Source organism: Loxodonta africana, chromosome 16, assembly GCF_030014295.1.
Source record: "Loxodonta africana isolate mLoxAfr1 chromosome 16, mLoxAfr1.hap2, whole genome shotgun sequence".
NCBI lineage: Eukaryota > Metazoa > Chordata > Mammalia > Proboscidea > Elephantidae > Loxodonta > Loxodonta africana.
Window position 1 is genome coordinate 18,943,511 of NC_087357.1, and position 22,527 is coordinate 18,966,037.

Consider the following 22,527-nt stretch of genomic DNA (forward strand, 5'->3'; position numbering starts at 1 on the left):
CTGCCGAGATGGATCAGATGCTGCCCTGGATTTCTCTGGGGGCTGCTGCAATAGAAGGACCACGTGGCAGTTTGATGTGAGCACAAGGCTAAGGAAGCATCGCATCTCCACCACAATCTACTTTCCCTGAACCGCCAGCAAGCAGAGAGACCCAAGGCAGGAGCCAGGGACTAAATGACACGTGACTCCACCTGCACCAGCTGAGTGCCTTACTCGGATGGTGCTGTTTTGCTGGAGCACCTACGGGTCAAGCTCAGAGAGCAGGGGCTGAAGCCCCCCATGACCCGTGTTCTGGGCACACTGCAAGGAGACCTTGAGCCAGAGGGAGCCATGGAGATCAGGGCTTCCAGGGGGAAGTGAGAGGCACGTAGTCTTGGTTAAATGGGTTGCAGCTTCACGAATGTGAGAATGAGGCTGAGCAGAGATTTGGGAGAACAGGCGTTGATCTGTACTTGGCCAGAGAGGCCTTCCTGCCCCAGGAAACAAAGCCTTTAGGAAAGTCTTGAAGGCTCCTTGTACCTCATAGTGCTCTTTCCCATGTGGCCATGGGCTGGCTAGTCACCTAAAAGCTCATCAATGGGTCTGGGGCTCTAATAATCCCACAGAGAATTAGTGATGAAGACAAGATGTGGGAACTCTGCGCATCTGCCCCTGGGGCACGCCAGCCTGGGAACCAGCCCCAGGGCCTGGCTAGTTTCCCACACTCACTCCAAGGCAGGGGGTGGCCCCCGGCTTTCTGCAGGGCCGGCTGAGCCCTCAGTCTCACAGCTTGCTCCCGGGCAAACACAAGGTCTTTGCTCCGGCAAGCCACAATGCATTGCGCAGAGTGAGGGACAGCAAGACAACACCGCCTGCAAAATATCTTTCGTACAGAGGCTGATCTCCTGAAGGATGCTTTCCAGATGTGCTCTCTAGTAGCTGTTGGAGAAGAAGGGCTAAGGTAATGCTCTAAAAACAGAGGAAAAAAATCTGTTTTGTGTCACTGTTCCAGAAAATTACCATTCCGGTGCTCATGCTCTGTCATCCAGGGTCTAATATTAGCAGCATGTTTTTCAAATTGTTTTTATTCTGCATAAGAGATCAGCAGTATTAACAAACCTGCTGATATTTAGTCATTTCTAAAATATGTCTTCTCCCTTAAGCCCCTGGAGAAAGGAGCTTTTCTTAAAATGCCTCTGAGCTCAAATGACTGGGAGGTTTTAAGTCACACCTCAGGGTTCCTGGCTTCGGACTTAACCAAATTTGTTTTGGTCAATGTTGCTGCCTTCAGTTATGGAAATGTAGGCCATTATGAGTATGTAATATAAGGACCAGAAGCTAGAAAAAGATATGTTTCTCTGTGTTGAGTTTCTCCTGGGTGCTTTTGCTGCGAGGGCTTAACATTAGAATGAGCCAGGAATTTGGGGAGAAAAGATGAAGAGATGGGAAGTAAAAACGTACTGAGCAATTGGGATAGTCTGTAATCTTGGTAGGGTACTTTATATAATTGTTATTAAAGTCTCAAACCAAAAAAACCAAACCTATTGCCGTTGAGTTAATTCCAACTCAGAGCGACCCTATACGACACAGTTGAACTGCCCCATAGGATTTCCAAGGAGTGGCTGGTGGATTCAAACTGCCAACCTTTTGGTTAGCAGCCAGTCTCTTAACCAATGTGTCAGCAGGGCTCAGAGCAGCCACTTAAAGCAACTATGGGTAGCATTGGCCTCTTTCCCACGTGGAGAAACTGAGGGTTGGAGAAGTCAAGTAACTCACTAAGGTGTAAGAGCATAAGAAGTGGAGCTGGGATTATAAACCAGGTTGTGTGTCCCTCCCAAGCCCATGCTTGGTTACCTCTCCTACTCTGTTCCCTCCAGCTGACCCACTGAGAAACCTTTCAGAAACTAAATGACTTGAACTGGAAACTAAGACTTTGAAGCCCCACCGTTCACACTGGGTTCAGAAAAACTCTGGTGATGTCTTATGTAAGCAGATTGATAAAGGGATCCTGCTGCAAGGTTCTGAGTTTCTCCTGGGTACCCAAGTCTGTAAGGGTAGTGGTGTGATCCAAAATTGATTGCTACCACCCAATCTGTCAGTTTGTCCTACTGTGGTGGCTTGCATGTTGCTATGATGCTGCAAGTTATGCTACCAGTATTTCAAATACCAGCAGGGTCACCCATGGTAGATAGGTTTTAGTGGAGCTTCCAAACTGAGACAGACTAGGAAGAAAGGCCTGGTACCTCTGAAAATTAGCCAATGAAAACTTTATGGATCACAACAGAACATTGTCTGACTTGCTCGCTTTGGAGATATCATAGGGAAAAACCAATCGCTGGAGGGGGACATTGTGTTTGGTAAAGTAGAGGGCCACAAGTGTGAGAGAGACTTTCATTGAGGTGAATTGGCACAATAGCCACAACGGTGGACTCAAACATGCCAGTGATCATGAGGAGGACGCAGGAACGGGCACCATTTTGTTCTTTTGTACATAAGGTTGCCATGAATTGGAGTCAACTCAGTCCCAGCTATCCGTCTATCAGTTGATCGATTGACCAGCCAATCAGTCTATCTATCTATCTTGTTTATTGACAGACCCCCACGCTGTTGTGCAGAGTCTCATCCTGCATCCTCTGTCCCCCCGGTACTCAAGGTATATGCAAAGTCAGTGGAACATTAGGAAGGAGACTCTGAAGAACAAGCTGGTCCTGTGGTGCCAGGGGAGAGCAATTATGATGACTTAAATCAAACCCTAGGGAAACTGAAGGCAAACATCCTCCCCGCTTCTTCTTTTCAGGGATGTTACAGGTCATTGGCAGTTCTTCCGCTGAATGCCATCTGCCACCACCCACCATGTATCTTTGATCAGGCACTTAACCTCTTTGGCCCTCCCTTTTCTTGTCCGTGAGATGAGGAATCCACTAGAAAAATCTTGTTCTCTAGACTCAAAGGAAACTAAATGCTTTGACGTAAAATCAGGGGTAATGGCAGAATGGGATCTTGGGTAATAATAGTAGTAACAATTCTTTGAAAACAAGTGGATTTTTTTTCCAAGTAGTTCCAAGTGTCCTGTGGATTACGTTTCCGATGTGGAGGTGTGGGAAAGAGGATGGGAAATCCAATAGCAACATACTCAGGAACTCTGGTTAATTAGTGTCAGAACCTGAATCTCAGTCAAGTTCTCACCATTCCTAGTCCAGGGCTCAATTCCACTAACCACATAGCTTGTGTCCAAGTATGGGATTTGTCCTGGAAAAACATCCAAAAGATTATGAAATCCAGGATGACATAAACTGGGCATTACTGCTATGTTTTTTTTTTTTTTTTTTACCTGTTTGTCGTAACACTGTTTTCCAAAAACTGTTACAGAAAATGTAGGTAAATGATTTTTCCCCACTGTCAAAAGACCATTTGCCGTTTGAGAAGATTTTCCTAGATTTTATCATTATAATCATTTTTCTATTTCCAGTTAGCAGCATGCTTACTTTAATGTGATATTTTCTGCATAAACTACTGTCTTCTCTTCAGCTGATTTCCTAAGGCCAACTTGGCATTTGCCTGCGTTTCCCTCCTGTTTAAGGGTGGAAGCTTTTCTCTTTCTGAGGGAGATAGATTTCTACATTCGTGCCTATTCATTTCCTTTTCTTTTTCTCAGAGAAAAACAATCAGGGTTCATCACTACTGTAGTCATGGACACTTCATGTTCCCCGAAGAAATCCAGTTGTGGGGTTTCTTTGTTAATCCCATACTGGACAGACAGTTAAGATTCCTTGTTTGGATCATTGCAGCCCAGGCAGGGAAGCCACTGAAACATAATGTGATTCATAACTCAGTGGGGGTAAAGGGAGTGTATATGGGGCTCTGCTGGGGTAGGGCATGCCCCCTCTTCTCTCTGCCCCACAACTGGTGCTCAGGCAGCAGTTGGTGCTGGACAGACGAAGCATCCAGAGGGCTAAGAGCCTACTAGACTCTTGGCTCCCCATGAGTATCATGAAGTCAGTACAGACACCATTCTCTCACCAATGTCCTCCCCTGTTGTCCTCTACACCACTGTTGCCCTGTCAACTGAGTTGTCCCAGTTCTGATTCAGGTGCCACCTTTCTGCAGAATCCATTTTAGAGATACCTACCACTCCGCGCATCCTCCTTGCTTCTTCCCTCTGGCCCTCCTCGTTTCCCCTTGGTTCACCACTGCAGTCTCCTAGGTAACCATCCCTCTTTGCTTTGGCCAGTTTCCCTCTTCAGACCCTCTCCCCATTGCTGCTGGAACAGTTGGGGCAAAGAACAGGTGTTCAGCAAATCTTTGCTGAACAAATGATAGGTGGAAGAATCTTCCTAGTATGCAAATTGGATCAAGTTGCCTCTTTGATTAGAATCCTTTAATGGGTCACATTGCTTTTAGGATAAAATCCAAACTCCCAGCTCTGATTCAAGGCTTCTCATGATCAGACCTTTCCTGACCTCTCCCACTTCACCTCCCATCATTCTCCATTTGCGTCCAGTGGCCTGGCCACGCTGAGTGAATGAATGCCTAGAAAATTTCTGGATGGTGCATGTTTTAAGTATAGTGGTTAAGAATGCTCTGTGGCACTGGAGTCTTGTTGAATGTTGTCACATTCTAGCTTCACCAAGGAATTCTTCAATATGAAGAGAATGCCTTAGGCTCTATATGCCTCAGTTTCTCCTTTGTAAAACTGGGCTAAAAGTATCACCTAGTAAAGTTGTCATGAGAGTTGAATGCGTCAATACTTGAGAAGAACTGAAATCAGCACCCAGCATGAACACTCTGAAATTGTTACAAGCATGTTTATTTTTATTATGTATTGTTTCTTCTGCCCAGAACTCCCTCCCCTATATTTATCTGACAAATTCTTCCCATTTTTCAAGCTTCAGCCCCCAAATCAGAGCCTCTCTTGAAACTAGCTCCTGTGGCTGTGTAGCATGGAAGTTAAAAGCTTAAGTTATGGGGTTAGAATGTGCGGCTTTAAATTAAATCCTGGTTCTACTATTTATTACCTGCTCACTATTTTACTCTGGTCTAACCTCATTGTGAGGCCCTGGGTGGTACCGACGCTTAATGCACTCACTGCTAAACAAAAGGTTGGCAGTTTGGGTCCACCCAGAGGCTCCTCAGAAGAAAGGCTGGGTGATCTACTTCCAAGAAGTCAGCCACTGAAAATCTTATGGAGCACACTTCTACCCTGACACACGTAGGGTCACCATGAGTTGGAATCGACTTGACGGCAACTGGTTTTGCCTGTTTTTTTTTTTTTTTTTTTAACCTCACTAAGCCTTGCTTCCTCCATCTGTAAAATTAGGGTAACAATAGTACCTACCTCACTAGAGTTGTCAGGAAACAAATATAAAGTGCTTAAAAACATACCTAATATATACTAAATCCTTAACTGATGTTAGGTATTATTTTTATTAACAACCCTTCTTACATTCTATCAAGAATTAGCCACTGTGTTATTATAACCACTTTAATTATTGGTCTCTATGTTTTTACTTCTAGACTGTGAGTTACTTAAGTTCAAGGACAGGATCTTATTTGTTGTTATATCACAGGCTCTTTGCGCATCATTCAGCTAATGGAATGAACTAGAATGTAGCTGCTTTGTCCATACATGTAACCAGCTGCACACATTACTTTAAGATTTTAGAGGATGGTAATGGCAAGAGAAGATCTTGTGAGCCAGAAAGGATCTTTGGTGGGGGGAGATTATTTCCTTCCTCTAGAAAGGACTGAAGCCTGGAGGTTAGTTGGTACTATACCATTCATTTAGCATAAGCATGATCAGAGATGGAGAGGAAACTTGTCCCAGAAGGACCAGACTGGACTCTGGGGCCATGACACATTCTTGATCAGTGAGATTGGCTGCATTATCCTGTTCTTAAATAGGACTCTGCTGGTAAATGTTAACGACTGCTTCTCTAAGAACAACACAAAGCCCTGATTTGTAGTTTTTGCTGATTTCCATGGTTTAATACTCTGAAATCAAACCAGTTGTCATTGAGTTGACTTTGACTCATGGCAACCCCGTATGTATCAGAGTAGAACTGTGCTCCGTAGAGTTTTCAATGGTTGTGACCTTTCAGAACTAGGCTCCCAGGCCTTTCTTCTGAGCCTTTCAGTTATCAGCTGAGTGCCTAACCGTTTGTACCACCCGGGGACAGTTGTAAATACTCTTACCGTGGTCGATTTCAAGCTACCACTGTGATTCTTAACCAACTCTCAAAATTCCTAAAAATTTACCAGTGACCCAGTTTGAACATACCACTTTATAAACCTCTTACTCTAGTTTTTCCATCTGTAAAATGAGAATGTTGTAATATTCCCATTCTGTTTCCAGGCATAAGTGTCAGGGAGAAAGAGCCACGGAATATTAGTGCTTTAGCAGCGCTGTGTTTGCACAGTATTGTTTGGAAAGCCTCTTCCCATCCACTGGCTGTGTTCATCTTAGGGCCAGGATCTGTGCTGACCATCTTCTGTCAAAAAGCTGCCTGTCCAGGGCTCTGCTCTGAGCCATATATTTAGTTTTATCCTCCCAATCAGGGTATGCTCTCTGCAGCAGACTGACTCAATTAGCCTTTCATTCCAGAGTCCAATTGTGAGTCAATTCTGAGGTTGTTGAGCAAAATGAGTCTGGTGGCATTAGTCTCACGCTGAAAGACAGTAATCCATGTCACACTGTTGTTCCGTTAATAGTCTGCTCAAGAGACTACGAACAACAGGAGATGTAGAGACAGAGCGACCTTCAGCCGTCTCTGGGGGCTGGGGCTGGGAGTATGGAGCTTCCAGGTCAGAGAGCTATTCAGCAGCCAGCTTGGGTGCAGAACCGGGACCCCAGCTGCCTGAACCACAGTTGGCCTCTGAGAAGTTAGAAGCCCGATACTACTAGGTCGTTAACTTTCATGACCATAAAAATTCTTATGAAATTAGCACACAGCCCAAGCTGGATGTGATCAGAGCCAGTTGAGTAAGCGTGAACCACCTTTAGGGATTGCCTCTGAAAAATAAATCCTTTAACTAGGCTACAGAAAATGGCAAAGTTTTATACCCTTCAGTGTGTGCAATTAGAGTCAGAAAACACCAGTGCACCGTGGGCTGGGGTGGAACCCAGGCACACACACATGCACGCACAAGCCTCATCTGGAGGATTTGGCCAAGGCAGTTAGCTTCAGCACATGGCCCTGCTAGGGAAGCGTTGTAGAGGGCCTCTCTGAGGAGTGTCAGGTGCTGTGCAAGGAAAATGAAGCAGCCCTCTGCCACCTGCCCCAGGGACTCACTGGGATGCACCAGGCACACAGAACACAGAGTGCGCCAGATGGGCACAGATAAGGGAGGCTTGAGCAGGCCTTGTTTATTAGGGTTCAAGGAGATAACCCACCCCACACGAACACTGTGCTGCCTTTGCAGTGTACTGTGACTGAGATAATTTCATCAGGCCCTTTAATCCCCCTTCATGTTAAAATTGTCCTAAAGGGTTATGTAACGTGCTTCCTGTGTGCCATTTGCAAACCTTTATGATCCCCCTAGACCAAGCTGTTTATATTACAGAGTGCACTAAGTAAATACAGCTCTTGGGTGGAAAGAAGTAAAAACGGCACCGAGTATATCAGCTGCCAACTCGGTGAGCTGAAGACAGAAGAAAGCTGGGACAACCTCCCATTGTCTCCCGTAATTGGCAGATAATTTAAATTCTCTCGAAGTGCATTGTGTTCTTCACACAGAATCAGAGCCGTTGTCTGCTGATGTGACCTCAGAGGGGGCCCAACTCTCATTCAGGATTTCTGTAACAATAACCTCTTCAGAGTTAAAAAACAACCAGTTAGCCACAAAGAGCCCTTTTCCTCCTCAGATCTGTGTGGCGTGCTTGCAGCATCTCTCCATGTCTGAGTTTCTGCACCCTCCCTGGAGTACCTGAGTGGTGCAAACGGTTAACGCACCTGGCTGCTAACCAAAAGGCTAGAAGTTCGAGTCCACCCAGAGGCACCTCAGAAGAAAGCCCTAGTGATCAACTTCCAACGAATCAGTCATTGAAAACCCTATGGTACACAGTTCTACTCTGACACACGTGAGATCACCGTGAGTCAGAGTTGACTCAATGGCACCTGGGGGCAACTTTTCCACCACCCAGAACGTCCAGTTGGACTGCGCTTGCCTCTGGAGAGTTCCCAAATTACAGACAGATGTTGATTCTTTGATCGTGGACTCTCTAGGTGCTGCCTCCAATCACAGGCCCATCACATCCCATCAAGGATGGGTGTTACCCCTCCCAGAGCGAGTGTCTCCTGTCCCTCCTGCCTCTCCCTTCAGGTCTAGAAAGGCAAGCTCATGGGCATCGCTTAGCTGGAATACATCAGGGCTCCCTGGGCTGGCGGATGGGAGAAGACTCACAAGACAGATATACATATTTCTAAAGCCAGTAGGAATTACGGAAGCAGATGGGCTGTAGGATGCTATTTTGATGCCAGGGACATGTTTCTGTATAAAGTAAATATTTTCCCAGCGTGGATCTCCGGTGAATGTGTGGCGAAGCATATTTCCTAAAGATGTAAATAAGTCTAGTCAGAAATAAATATTGAATGGAAACTTCAAAGCGTCAAGATTTCCCCAGTTATAGGCCCTGAAGACTTCTCTCCAAATAAGCAGACACACAGAGGTGGACGGGGGATACAGGGCACAGAGGATGCTTGGGGGTTGTATATGAAAGAACGCTAATATTTCGATATTTTGCATTTTTCTATATACATTGTGTGTGTGTGTGTGTGTGTGTGTGTGTGTGTGTGTGTGTAAAGAGGCATTTGAACAAAGGAGTAAAGAACAATGATGGCAGTCCAGAGGTTTACAAGGCTTTAAAACACGTTTTCCCCCTTTCTTCATATCGCAGGTCTCGCCTTGCAGATTTTTTTACCAACTGCCAGCCGGAGTCAAGGTCTGTCAGCAGCTGTCTGAAGGAAAACTATGCTGACTGCCTCCTCGCCTACTCAGGGCTTATTGGTAAGATGGGGAGAAGGGGAGACGGGAGCAAATCTGGTTTACAAATACTCACAGACTATCCCTCACTGTCCAATGTCTGTAAAATCAAAAATCTCCCAGGAACCCTGCGTGCAGGGGTTTTGATGTGAGGCCCTTTAGGACACGTCTGTGAAGAGAAGAGGATAATGGACGTTCACAGCCAAAGGCAGGAAGCTGGGATTATTAAAGAGCAGGAAGAGCGCGAGTGTGGGGAGACGTGTGAAGAGGCTCAGTTGGGGAACTGACTCGCTAGGAGCAGAAGTCTGTATAAAAGAATGGTTATGGAAGAAGAGAGCAAGTCGTACAAAGTGAATTGAATTAGGGAACCTTAGAAAAGCGGCACTTGGAAGTGCCTCAGTCTGGGAAAGTCAAAAAGGTTCTTTTCCATAAGTGGGCCCTTCGGAAACAAAAACTCTAAATGCTGGGGTCTTTCCCTCTGTTGATATTCTTGGTAATTCAACTCCTGGCATACAGGGAGTGATTTAGGCTAAATTTTTTTCCTTGGAAACAGATATAGCAGAAATGGTATTTTTTTTTTTTTCTTTTAAGACCTGAGGCTTTAGAAGAACAGAGTTCTGAATGCTCAGGAGAGCAGTGAAATTAGACAAGGCACGGGGAAGTTGGAAGAGGACTGGACCGGGGCAAACTTGTGCCCACAGATCAACTGAGCAGGCAGGGGGAAGGCAGACGTCCCCAGTGGCCAGGCTTTGTCACTGATAGCACTTGAGAAGGATCGCGAGGTGAAAGCTGTGTAGGGGTGAAGGAAATCATGGTTGTCAGGAGCCTGATGGCCCTGCCAGGGTGTGTGTCCCTACCAGGTGTCTATGTCAGTTTCACACAAGTCATCAGGCAGGAAAAACTTCCCACCAGGAATGACATACACCAATTCAACAATTTCTACATGTACAATTCAGTGGCCTTGGTTACATTCTTCAAGTTGTGCAACCATTCTCACCCTCCTTTTCCAAATTGTTCAAGTGTTTATAGCAGCACTATTCACTATAGCTAAAAGGTGGAAACAACCCAAATGCCCATCGGCAGATGAATGGATAAACAAAACGTGGTATGTATATACAATGGAGTGTTATTCAGGTGTTAAGAGAAACGAAGTTCTTAAACACGCCACCACGTGGAAGAACCTTGAAAACATTACACGAAGTGAAATAAGCCAAACACAAAAGGACAGATATTGTGTGACACCACTTACGTGAAATATCTAGAATAGGTAAATCCATTGAGACAAAACATTAGAGGGAGTGGAGAAGGGAGTTAAAAAAAGAGAAATCACGATGATGCCACATTTATTTTAATTATTTGACACTGCCTTGGAAGTTCAAACAAATGCAATGAAACATGAAAAAAAAAAATGAAAGAAAAGAACGATGGTACAGACTAAATTCTTTCTTACCAGACTTTTTTAGCAAGAGCGATTGAAAAAACCAGTAGTATTTAATGCAGGGATATTATAAGTGATTGGCACAATTGTTGCTCCAACTGCTTTGAAACGATACTGTGTGCTCTTGGATAGCAGCTTTCCCCAGTTACTTACCATTTTATTGGTATTTCCAATGAATGTATCTTCCTTAAGTCAGTGTTCAGAATTTGCATTCACTCATCCCCCTTCTGAAATAAATTAGTGTATTAGAAATTACTTATCAACTATGGAATTACAGGTTTAAGAAATAGCATTGTGTATTCCATTCTAATTATGAAAGTAATTAAGACAGGCTCATTGTAAAAAGCTTTTTTTAAAAAAAAAAAAGGTACAGAGGAGAGTGAAGGAGAAAATGTGAAGGATCTCCAACCCCACCCTGCAGACATGATCACCGTGAACACTTTCATCTCTGTCCTTCCTGGCGTACATACTCACTGAACTCCTCCATCAGCAACCTTGCCCGGTCCCGCTGGACATTCCTGAGAGCTCATTTCTAGGCTGGGCAAACCCTTATGTGCCTGAGGATGAGAAATCAAGGAAGCAACTGGCAGAGGCAATGTATTATACAGACAAAAATTAATTTCTCTCTTGGGTCTGGATCAATCCCTCCTCACTGCTTCCTGGGTCATTGGATTCCAACTTCTTTCAGGACACAACTTTTGCCTACTTCCTCCATTCGCCAGAGGTCCACTATGGTACCAGGAATACAATGGGTGCTTAGTAGATACTCCTTAACCTCCTCACTCTGTGTTCAGGATGCCTGTTCCTTAGAAGATGTTTCTCAACCAAAGTGATGGGCTCCCTCTGTTCTGTGGGATACAGTTCTCATCCCAAGTTATAATGGGGTATTATCTTGTTCAAGTCAGTACAGAATGCAGGACAAAGAAGATAAGCATGCCCTTAACCCAGAGGAACTTACCAGAATCCTTTTTTGATTGTGGACCAAATATATCCTGTGGATCACCGATCACCTATTACTTCTTCTACAAAATATTTAAAAACAGAAGACTTCTTGGCATCCATGGGCACTTCCCAGTGTGAGCCACCCAGGAGAAGACATTTGGTTTGTATTAAGTATAGATACATTGTTCTTCGTGCCAATATAGAACTAATCAGACAAAACAATGGAACACTGGAAGGCATAGGCAGGAAGGACCACCCAGCGACTCTTAGAGGACTACTGGGGATCGACAGTAAGAACCATCGACTCAGAGAATTTCCACTGTTTGTTTCCAGTTCTTTCATAACTTGGAAGACTTCACTGAAATCATTTGAGACCCTGGTGAGCAGGCGCCTCATTATAAACATCCAGGATGTGGGGTAACCCATAAGGAGAGCTTCTAAGCTTCCCTGTGTTACTCTGAGGAAGCCATTTGCTTCTGAAGGAAGTGGATTCAAAGTCCTAAAAGGATTGTTAAGATATGTAAAACCAGTTCTATCTATTTATGAAGATTAAGGACATTTTCAAGAAAATACAAGGGATTTGGCAACTCATACATTCTAAGTTAATTCTCTCCTACTCCGTGTCATCCATACCATTTGTGCAGGGAAAAAAAAATGCCCTAAGTGCAGCTCAAGGAGCTTGGTTATAATTTTTAAAGTAAATGCATAAATTATTTTATGTGCTCAAGATAAATTGCCAAGAAAATGCACTACTTAACATAATTTCCCACTCAGCAAACACAATGTTTGTAATTCTCCACGGTGCCTCTGCTGTCAGAGGAGCATTTGTTTCTTTCCAGGCTACAGAAACATCCCTATCACCCCACGAGAGGGAACGCTTTGTGTTTACTCTTTTAGGCACCGTCATGACCCCTAACTACATCGACTCCAGCAGCCTCAGCGTGGCCCCATGGTGTGACTGCAACAACAGTGGGAACGACCTTGACGAGTGCCTGAAGTTTTTGAATTTCTTCAAGGACAACACGTGTCTTAGTGAGTTTTGTTTCTTAGTGTTGTTTTGTTTTTTAATCATTTGTCTTATTTTTTTGCACTCGTTGAGAATACTCACAGCAGAACATACACCAATTCAACAATTTCTCTGTGTACAATTCAGTGACCTTGATTACATTCTTCAAGTTGTGCAACTGTTCCTTACCCTCCTTTTCCGAATTGTTCTTCCCTCCATTAACATAGACTCATTGCTCCCTAAGTTTTCTATCTTTCAAGTTGATGGTGCCAATTTGATTTTATATAGATAGTTCTTAAAAGAGCACAGTGCTCAAGGCAGATATTCTTTACTAGTTAAACTAAACTATGTTTTGCTTTTGAGAAGATTTCAGGGAATATTTGTGGTTGAAGGTTTAAGATTTAAAGATTATCTCAGGGCAATAGTTTTGGGGATTCGTTCAACCTTTGTGGCTCCAGAAAGTCTGGATTCCATGATAATTTGAAATTCTGCTCTGCATTTTCTCCCTTTTGATCAGGATTCTTCTATAGAATCTTTGATTAAAATGTTCAGTAATGGGTAGCCGGGGCACCATCCAGTTCTGGTCTCATGGCAAAGGAGGTAATTATCACGAAGACAGCCACACATTCCATTTCCTCCTCCTCTGTTGCTCTCAGTGAGTTTTTAAAAGATTTAAAAAAAAAAAAAAGCTTTCTTCTCCAAACATAAGCTGAACCTTCTTGTTTCTTGTGTCTGCTTACTGTGTTGGTCTCTCTCTTTCCCTTTTTTCTGAGCATGGATGGGGACTGCAGCCTGTTTTGGGCCACACAAGGTAAAGCAGCAGAGCACAGAGCAAGTGATGAACTGGGTGCTGCCAAGACTGTGAATTCAAAGGCCTGAGAAAGCAAGAGATGCAAATAATTCAGGGTACATTGTATGGGAATCAACACTTCTACCCACAGATCAAATTTTGATCTTGGCAGTCAGAGGAGCGTCTGTTCCAAAGGTCCTTAAAACCTAGGAGGAATATACAATGTGAGAAGCTCAGACGAATTAGATGGGGATAGGCCTCTACGGACTCTGAGAAAAATTAGAATGTTAACATCAATACCCCGTTAGATGTTCAGGGTTGGCTCAGAGTTAGGAGCAGTAATTCTTGAGTGGGATAAGCCAGTAGATGCAGGATGTCGGTTATCTTGGGAGATATCATGAGCACTGATGGGCTTGGAAACAGCATCGATTATTATTGCAGAGTCCTTTTGGCAATTTGGAAACATTTTTCTCAAAGGGAAAGGGATGGAGGGAAACGTAAGGGTATCAACAATGGATAGTCAACAAACAAACTCTAAAGGCCCTGTGTCAGGTCTTCTTTATAGCCACCAAGACGGTATGCTCTAGATGATGATCCAGCTGAGATACTTCAGTGTCTGCACTCACGCTGTGTAGCAGCTATCGTTTAGGTGCCTTCTGTGAACTCACTCCATAAAAATGTAATATATATATCATTTACTGGGATCTGCACAAGAATTCTAGGAGATGTAGGTATGATCGTCTGCGCTCTACAGTTGAGTAAACAGCTGGTATTCACATAGACTATGCATGCCAGAGTTAGAGTCCAAAGCCCAAGCTCCTTCTACTGTAGCACTCTTCTCCTGAGGTCTTTTGTTCCATGCCTGCCACTGAAGGGTCCATTGGATAAGAACATATGCCTGAATATCAGGGGCCAGATATGTCTTCCTGATGGGAGGTACAAACCAAGTTTCTAGGAATGAAGATTCAGCCACCCCTTTGAAAGCATGTCCTCCAGGACAGTTTCCATGATGCTCTGCTATAAGGTGACTAATTTTTTAAAGAATTAGCTAACAGTCTACCATATGCACGTGGAAAAGCATTTAAGTGTTACTTCTAAGTCTTCCTCATCGTTTCTTTTGTTGAAGAGAAAAACCTAAGGCATTTGCTCACAAGGTGCCTGAAGGACTATGACTGTAAATAGATTGCTCTGGTCATCTTAAAAATAAAGGAAGCTTTTGGACACTTAAGTGTAAAGTTCAAACCCACAAAACTAGTCTCAAGTATGGAGGCACTCTCCAAGACATTGGGGTGTACCAAGGAATTGTACCTTGGCCATCTTGTTTGGTCTTGATTTAAATATATTTAAGCATAAATACAGTAAAACCTGCAAAAGCTGGAATGTGTGTAAGGCAGAAACCTGTCAGAGAAGGAAAACTCAAATATTTTCCACTAATAGAGAGTGATAGAAAAGTGGTAAGATTGCACCCTGTCAGAGGTGGAAAATTTGCGAGACTCAGAAAAACAAGGCAGTCCCATCAAGTTCTAGCTCTCACAGGTTTCACTGTATAAACACACACACGTATGTATATATATACCTCACCGCTCTTTTTCATATCCTGCACACTTCTGGCAGAATACAAGTTTTAATGAAGATAAAGCATTGACAATACAGGTCAGTGTGAGAAAAGATTCTACTCATACTGGCTGGCAAACGTCTCCTCACAGAGAAATTAAAGTTGGCCCTGCTTAATAACATTTTGGTGAAGGGGAGAATAGTCTGGTATCTTATTGCTAATGACTTTTCAATAAAAATAAATGCATTTGGTCTGCAACAGGGGCCAAAGCCAGCCAGAATTGTTCACAGTCATTCCATTTATACTGTCATTAGGAGGGGCAACAGCATACTAATGACACGGGGCTGTAAATTCAGTCTCTTGCAAAAGGCCCTAAGGTAGGAGGAATTGGAATTTGTAGATTCCAACCCAAATGCAGTAACTCAATTTCTGCTCCCTTCGGATGAAGCCAGACCGCTCCCAAATTCCCTTATCATCAACACAACCTCAACCAAATGTGTTTACTTCTGGTTGTCGGGAAAGAAACAGTTGTTTTTAAGCCAAGTGCATGGCAGATCTAAAAGGAAGGGAGGAGAATGAGGTGGAGGTAGAGGTGGAGGTGAGATGTCAGTTGCTGTCACTCAAGTCTTTGTTCAGATGTCACCTTCGCCTGGAGGCCTCCCCTGACCACTTTATCTAAATTGCAGTTCTCCCTTCTCACTCTATAATCCCTGTGCCCGCCCTCACTTCATTTTTCTCCAAGCACTTACCACCACCTAATGTATTATCTAAGGAGCCCTGCTGGTGCAATGATTAAGCACTCAGCTGCTAACCAAAAGGTTGGCAGTTTGAATTTACTCAACAGCTTCTTAGGAGAAAGACCTGGCTATCTGCTGTAAAGATTATAGCCTAGAAAACCCTATGAGGCGGTTCTGCTCTTTCACATGGGGTCGCTCTGAGTTGAAGTCGACTTGACGGCACCGAACAACAACAATGTATTGTCTACTTAACTTTTTTGACTCCTCAACCCAAATGTGACTCCATGAGGTCAAGACTTGTCTTTTGTTGCTGCCGTTGTCATTCAGCCCATAGAGCAAGACCTAGTACTTAATATTTATTGACATTTGAATGAACAAATGAACTCCCAAAGTGGCAAAGCAGACACACCAGGAAAGCAAAGGTAGTTTCAATAAATAGCAAAAATCTCTTGAATCTACATGTCTTAACAAGAAAAAAAGGAAGATTTGGGTTTTTCTGTTTTCTGGGGTTTTTTTTTTGCCCTCTCACAGCCTAAAAAAAAAAAAAAGTAAAAGTTTCAAAAAACAAGCTTCCAATTTGCTAGAATTTAAAGGATAACAATTTTAGAACAAAATGTCACTTCTAAGAGGAAGATTAGGCTTAAATTATTCTGTTTTGTGTATTGAAAAATGCCACCTAAGAGTCATATATTAGCAATTTGCACATTCAGGTCCCAAATGGAAAAGGCTGATTTCTTATACAATGAATATAAAATAAAAAATTCCTAAATCCAGGCCAAATCCCTGGAGACCTGATTAAAAGCTGTTTTTTATTCATTTGGGGGAAGGGAACAACACACAACCAATTTACTCTTGCCGTAAAAACAATCTAATCCCATGAAATTGTAATAAGCTTTCAAAGTTTTACCTCTTAAACTTCTCATTTACGCAGGGCTGCTCCTACCTAATTATGCAGATTTTGTTTGAAAGTCTGGGAGCAGAAAGGGAAAAAATAATCTTGCTTAAACTTGCCCCGTATATTGAGGAGGTTTGGGGTTGATTTTTCTTTTAAAGAAAGTGGTGGCATTTGTACTTTCAGCGATGCCGAACACATAGTTACCCATTGCCGTCCAGTCAAATTCCAACTCATAGCGACCCTATAGGGTGGAGTAGAACTGCCCCATATGGGTTTCCAGGGCTGTAGTCTTTATGGAAGCAGACTGCCACATCTTTTCCCGTGGAGCGGCTGGTGGTTTCGAGCTGCCGACCTTTTGGATAGCAACCAAGGACTTAACCACTATGCCAGAAGGGCTCTTCAGTGCTTAGTAGGCACTCTATTATAGTGGTTCACAGTGTGGGCTGTTTTATATCACTGCCTGCCAGATTAGAGGGTAAAGGCTACTGAGTTATCTCAGTCTCATAATTAGAGATGCTGTACTTTAAAAGAAAGTGCTAATTAGTTTGCTTTTAATACAGTTTTGACAGAGCACGAGGATATTCTTGGAAGGTGGAATAATGATTATAAGCCCAAGTAACAGGGCTGAGGCTGAGTCTCAAAGAGCTCGAATGAGGAGGATTTCAGGGGAAGCACCTCGGTCAACACCTGGCACATAAATAGGAGCGTGATAAATATTTGGTGCATTTGGAGCACAGCTAAGTGTCCAGCTCGCTGCTGAATGAGTGAATTGATTTTTGAGTATCTGACCCAGTGACTGGCCCTCAGCAAGCAGAGGATGAATGGATGGATGGATGGGTTTTGTTCAGAGAAGTCCGATGCCATAATCAGAATTTCTAGTATACCTCTCCAGCTGTGTGTATCTTGACTGTTACATTTGCTGCTTGCCTTTGAAATGGGATTCCCTCCTGTTTTACTGCAGAAAATGCCATTCAAGCCTTTGGCAATGGCTCCGATGTGACTGTGTGGCAGCCAGCCTTCCCAGTACAGACCACCACTGCCACCACCACCACAGCCTTCCGGGTCAAGAACAAGCCCCTGGGGCCACCAGGGTCCGCGAATGAAATTCCCACTCACGTGTTACCACCTTGTGCAAACTTACAGGTGAGATTTGGGCCCTCCCTGCCTGCTAGAGCCCACTTACTGGGGCACACTGATCCACTTTCTGATGGGCATTTACAGGGAGATGGCAGTGCTGCTCAGGTTTGGGTCTGAAAAGTGCATTTTAACATGATGTCTTGGGGCTCTGAAGTGCTACATAGTGGGAAGAAAGACGGACTTTCTAACTGACTCTACCATTTCCTGGGGGCGGTTTTGGTCCAGTCACTTGGCCTATCTGGCCTTAGTTTCTTCATCTGTAAAATGAGGGAGTTGGGCAGATGAATTCTCAAGATGAGTGAAATCTTTTTGATGGTGGAGTAGAAGGGTTGCATTGGCTCTTTATTCCTTTATTATACTTGTCCTGTGTTCTCTACAAAGCAGCAACATATATTGAAAAGGAAGGAGCTCTTGGGTTTCTCGCTATCACTGCAATTTAAACATTAATGAAGAGTATATAACTGTATCTAAAAGTAAACCAGAGTCCCTGGACGGTGCAAATGGCTAACACACTCAGCTACTAACCAAAAGGTTGGAGGGTTCAAGTCTATACAGAGGCACCTCAAAAGAAAGGCCTGGCGATCTACTTCCCAAAAATCAGCCATTGAAAACCCTGTGGAGCACAGTTCTACTCTGACACACATGGGGTCACCATGAGTTGGAGTCACTTCAAGGGAAGTCATTTAGAGGTAAACCAGAGTCCACATTATTGGTTATGTGTTAGCCCAGATGTAGAGTCCTGGATGGATTTATTCGTCAGGAAGGAAAAGCACATGCTATTAGGTCAACAAGCAGAGCAGCGAGGAGCCACATGTAGCCCTGCAAAATCCCTCTTGTGAATGGCGTCCCAGCAAGAATGGCCGAGAGGCTTCTTTGGGGTTAAGCCAGGTCTCCAAGGGCAGAACCACAACAACATACAAATAGTGATTTCCTGCTTTCGGTCAAAGCAGAGGGTTTATTTGCCGTTTTGTTGATTTTTCATAGTAATGAGTATTCAGCTACTTGGCGAGACATATTTGTATGTTCACAAGGTAGTTTCATACCCTTTACATCCTTGGATGGCACCCCCCTGTCAGCTGGGAGATAGATACTGTTGTAGTATCGTCAGCCTGGCTCTTGCATCTGAGGAAATGGGCAGTGGGGAGGGGGTCTCAGAGAGGTCACGGTTTTGCTTTGAGGCTGCAGAGCCAGGGCTGGAAATCCAAGAGCCTCGTTCTTTTCACATTTCTTCCTGTACCTGGTGGGCAGTGGTGACCATGTAGTGACATCTGACTCCCACCATGCTGGGGAAGGGGACACTTCCATGGCCCATGTTCCAAGCACTGTGCCGTCACTTCACACTTGTCACTGCAGTACACCCTCCCTTCTCCTTCTCCCTTCCCCATGGATCAGCCTCCCCAGAATGCTCACCAGAAGCTTTCTTTTGCCAAATGCCATCTTGACCCACAACCCACTTTGTCCTCTAGATAGTACTGTGGCAGTTTTTCCGCCCCTTCCAATTGACTTGTTGTCTTGTCATCTCCCATGTCTTACCTCTTCTTCTTAGATATCCTACACGTCATCCATCTGAGCTTTGGTTTCTGTCGTTTCTTCTCCTGGGTCTCCAGCCCCCAACATGCATCTTGAGATACACACACACCACTAAGGAGAAGGCAGGTGGGGAAACCGCATAGGCTAAGGTCAACCAGATAGCTTTCATACTTCAAAAACATTTCCTGTGTACTTACCATGTCCAAAGCACTGTGCAGAGAATGCTGGGGCTAGGAGGAGGCTTAAGGAGTACTATGGCATCTAACTGCTTCAGCTTATATCAGGGCCCTGAGGTCAGAGGGAAGTGACTTGCACAAAGTCTCCCAGCCGGCTACAGGTGGATCTTGGGTCAGACATGGCACCCACAGAGTCTCTTCTTTATCTGTGGTCACTGCTCGGTGTCTTGCTTCCTCTTAGGCCAGTCTCCTGTTCTCTTCAGGCCCACTCAGATTCCAGTGTCAGTAAAGACAAGTGCCAGCTGAGGGATAGGAACTTGTCACCCTAAGGTGATAACGGTGACTCTATGGTGGTTCCTGCAGGTAGAAGAGGTGAGCTCTGCTGTGGCAAAACCAAGTTCTTCTCTGCACGTGTTTAAGTGCCCAGAGCATGACTGCAGAGATGGCATTCAGCCTGCTTACTAAGCCCCTCTTTGCTTTGGAAACTTGGTGGAGATGGGCATTCAAAAATAAATTCTCTCCTCCGTGGACTTAAATAGAGTGAGCAAGATGTGGCTTGTCAACATTTTTGGAAGGTCAGACTTAGTTAATAGATGGCATCTCAGAGGAAAAGCCACCACTGGAAACATCGTGAAATTAGTTTTTCCCCCACGAATGGGCAAGGAGTCCACCAGCCATTAGGAGGCCTTTCCCCCAGCCAGATCACAGCGCCTGACTCCGGCTTCCTGTGGTGAAGTACGTGGTTGGGTTGGCCACACAGACCTCTGATATTTTGCCTCCAATACAGATCTGCCAAACCACCGCTCCAAGTTCAAGGAGAACGCTGTGTCCTGTAGGGTTGCCCTGGCAACGTCAGGGAGCACGTAAGCTCTGTTCCCCAGAAACTGCACCTTTCCTTCCCTGTGTTAGCAATAGGAACTCTGCTTCATAAACAGAGGGGCAAAAGTAGAATTAGAGCATGGTGTTTATCCCAGGGTTGCCTTTTAACTTCTCAGCAGAGGGAGATATGGAGGTGGAGAGGTGCGGAGGAGTGAGGGGGCAGCCTCACCTCTCCTCCCTGTAACACACACCCAGTATCCATGAACCTTGTAGCTGAACAGCATTTTGCTTCCAGGAATCCTTAAGAGTTCCACAGAACCTTGCTTTTACCCCTAAGATAACACTACATGTTTGAGCTGTTTTTGCACTCCGAGTCCAGTGTACTTTTGCATGGTTTCATGGTCCTTGGATAACCCAGCCACCTTCTTTGAGTTAGAAATGAACAGAAGGAAATAAAGAATGGAAAAGGAGGAAGGGAGACGCTGGTTTTGAGAGAGATGTATGTCCTAGTTCTTCTTGGAGGTCAGTGACGTGGGACTGGGTTCCTTCAGGCCTAGATTCCAGCAGACAAGGAACAGGGGAAGGACTGGAATGTTGACAGAAGAACTTTTTGCAGCCTGATGATCTTTTTAGGGCGACCTATATTAAGAATGGTTGAAAGAATCATTGAGGCCAGAGGATTTGGGGGAAGGGCATGAAGGAGTGATGAGCGAAGGCCTTTATGTGAGAACGTGGCTCTCGCGCTGATTTAGGACTCCTGTCTCTGCGTAGAACCCCCAGGAGAGTCATTCTCCCCATGTGTCCTTGCCTTGCCTGCCTGGCTGTCTCCAGATGAATTACCATTTGCCAGGGGGTCCTAGAAATATCTTAGAATGGCGTTTGTCCCAGCCGCATGTGTCGTTACTCAGGATAGAACTGACTTCAACCAGCTTGGGATCCATTGGTAACAGATTTGGAGAAAGTCAACTCTCTTTGGCAGCTCGAAAGTTCACGTCCCTTGAGAAGCACCCTCTTGTAATATTTTAAAATGTACAGATAATATGAGAAAACTCTCGGGGACGTGCATTTCTCTCAACATTTGAGAGAGATTTCCCTCTTGGAAAGGAAGAAATAAGAATAAACATTTAAAAAGTCTGCTTGAAGGGTAATTATTAACAAAGCCAACCTGACGAGGTTTGGGGAAACGGGTGGGATGGGTGTCACGCATAAAGGACTCATCTGCAGTTTCTATGAATGGACTCTGCTTTTTAAAAAGGTAAGTTGATTGATTAGTATAAAATGTCACAGAAATGTCCAATTGCTTACCCCCTGAGGTGACAAAGTACAGGGTTTTGGCTATGCCGCCAAGCTCCCGTGTCAGGATTAATTGGCAGTTGTATTAGTAACAAGCCTGACACAGACTGCGCTATTGTTGGCATACCCCTTTGACTTGTACAAAATGGTCACATGAAAAACAAAGACACACTAATACTTCTACCAATTACTTCATCTCCTGGGCACTTGAGTGGTCTGGAAAAAGCTCAGGATTTTTAAACAAAATGGACCGTACTTATCGCTTATTTAAAATAAATACCTTTGTGAGGTGTAAGTAAGCACTTGAAAAAGTTCTGCCCTGCATCATTGTACACTGTTTACCTCTGGTGGCTTAAAGTGAAGGCCTCTTAACCTGTTATTTGTAGACCTCTGATCTCGTCAATCAAATAATTTGTTTCTGTTTTGTGCTGTTGAGTCTATTCTGACTCATGGCGACACTATAGGACAGAGTAGAACTGCCCCGTAGGATTTCCTAGGCTGTAATCTTTACGGGGAAACTCTGGTGGCATAGTGGTTAAGTATTATGGCTGCTAACCGAAAGGTCGGCAGTTCAAATCCACCAGGTGCTCCTTGGAAACTCTATGGGGCAGTTCTCCTCTGTCCTATAGGGTTGCTATGAATTGGAATCGACTCAATGGCCACAGGTTTGGGTTTTTTTTTTTAATCTTTACAGGAGCAGATTGCCAGACCTTTTCTCCCGCAGTGCCGCTGATAGGTTTGAACTGCCAATCTTTTGGCTAACAGCCAAGTGCTTAACCATTGCACCACTAGGGTTCCTTATAATAGAGTAAAAATGAAAAAAACCCATTGCCGTCGAGTTGATGCTGACTCATAGTGACCCTATAGGACAGACTATAACTGCCCCATAGGGTTTCTAAGGAGCACCTGGTGGATCCAAACTGCCGATCTTTTGGTTAGCAGCTATAGCTCTTAACCACTATGTCACCAGGGTTTCCATAATAGAGTATAGGGATTGGGAAATACAGCCTTGGGGCCAGTGTTCAGGACCCCTGAGAAAGTTTCACTGTCCCTGCCCCTCTTCACCCCTTTGGTCCCAGAAGTGATGTGAAGGGTGGTTGAGAGGAGCGAGTCTGATACACCACGGGGCTCAGCCTCAGAACCAGAGGCCAGCAGGGTAGCCACAGGCAGCTGATGGGAGTGCTAATGGGACTTTTAAGACAACATTCTAGAAAGGAACCAGCAAAGTAGCCTGCGCAGTCACAAAATAGA

General features: G+C 44.4%; 1 protein-coding gene across 2 annotated transcripts in view; it reads left to right on the forward strand.

The window, feature by feature from the left end:
- Positions 1 to 22,527, forward strand: part of GFRA1 (GDNF family receptor alpha 1) — a 239,124-nt gene that overhangs the window by 186,904 nt on the left and 29,693 nt on the right. For both annotated transcript variants that reach the window (XM_064269268.1, XM_064269267.1), the window contains 3 exons: positions 8,873 to 8,982; positions 12,236 to 12,370; positions 17,283 to 17,464. In XM_064269268.1, coding sequence (XP_064125338.1) covers positions 8,873 to 8,982; positions 12,236 to 12,370; positions 17,283 to 17,464 — 427 coding nt within the window. The remainder of the gene's footprint in view (positions 1 to 8,872; positions 8,983 to 12,235; positions 12,371 to 17,282; positions 17,465 to 22,527) is intronic.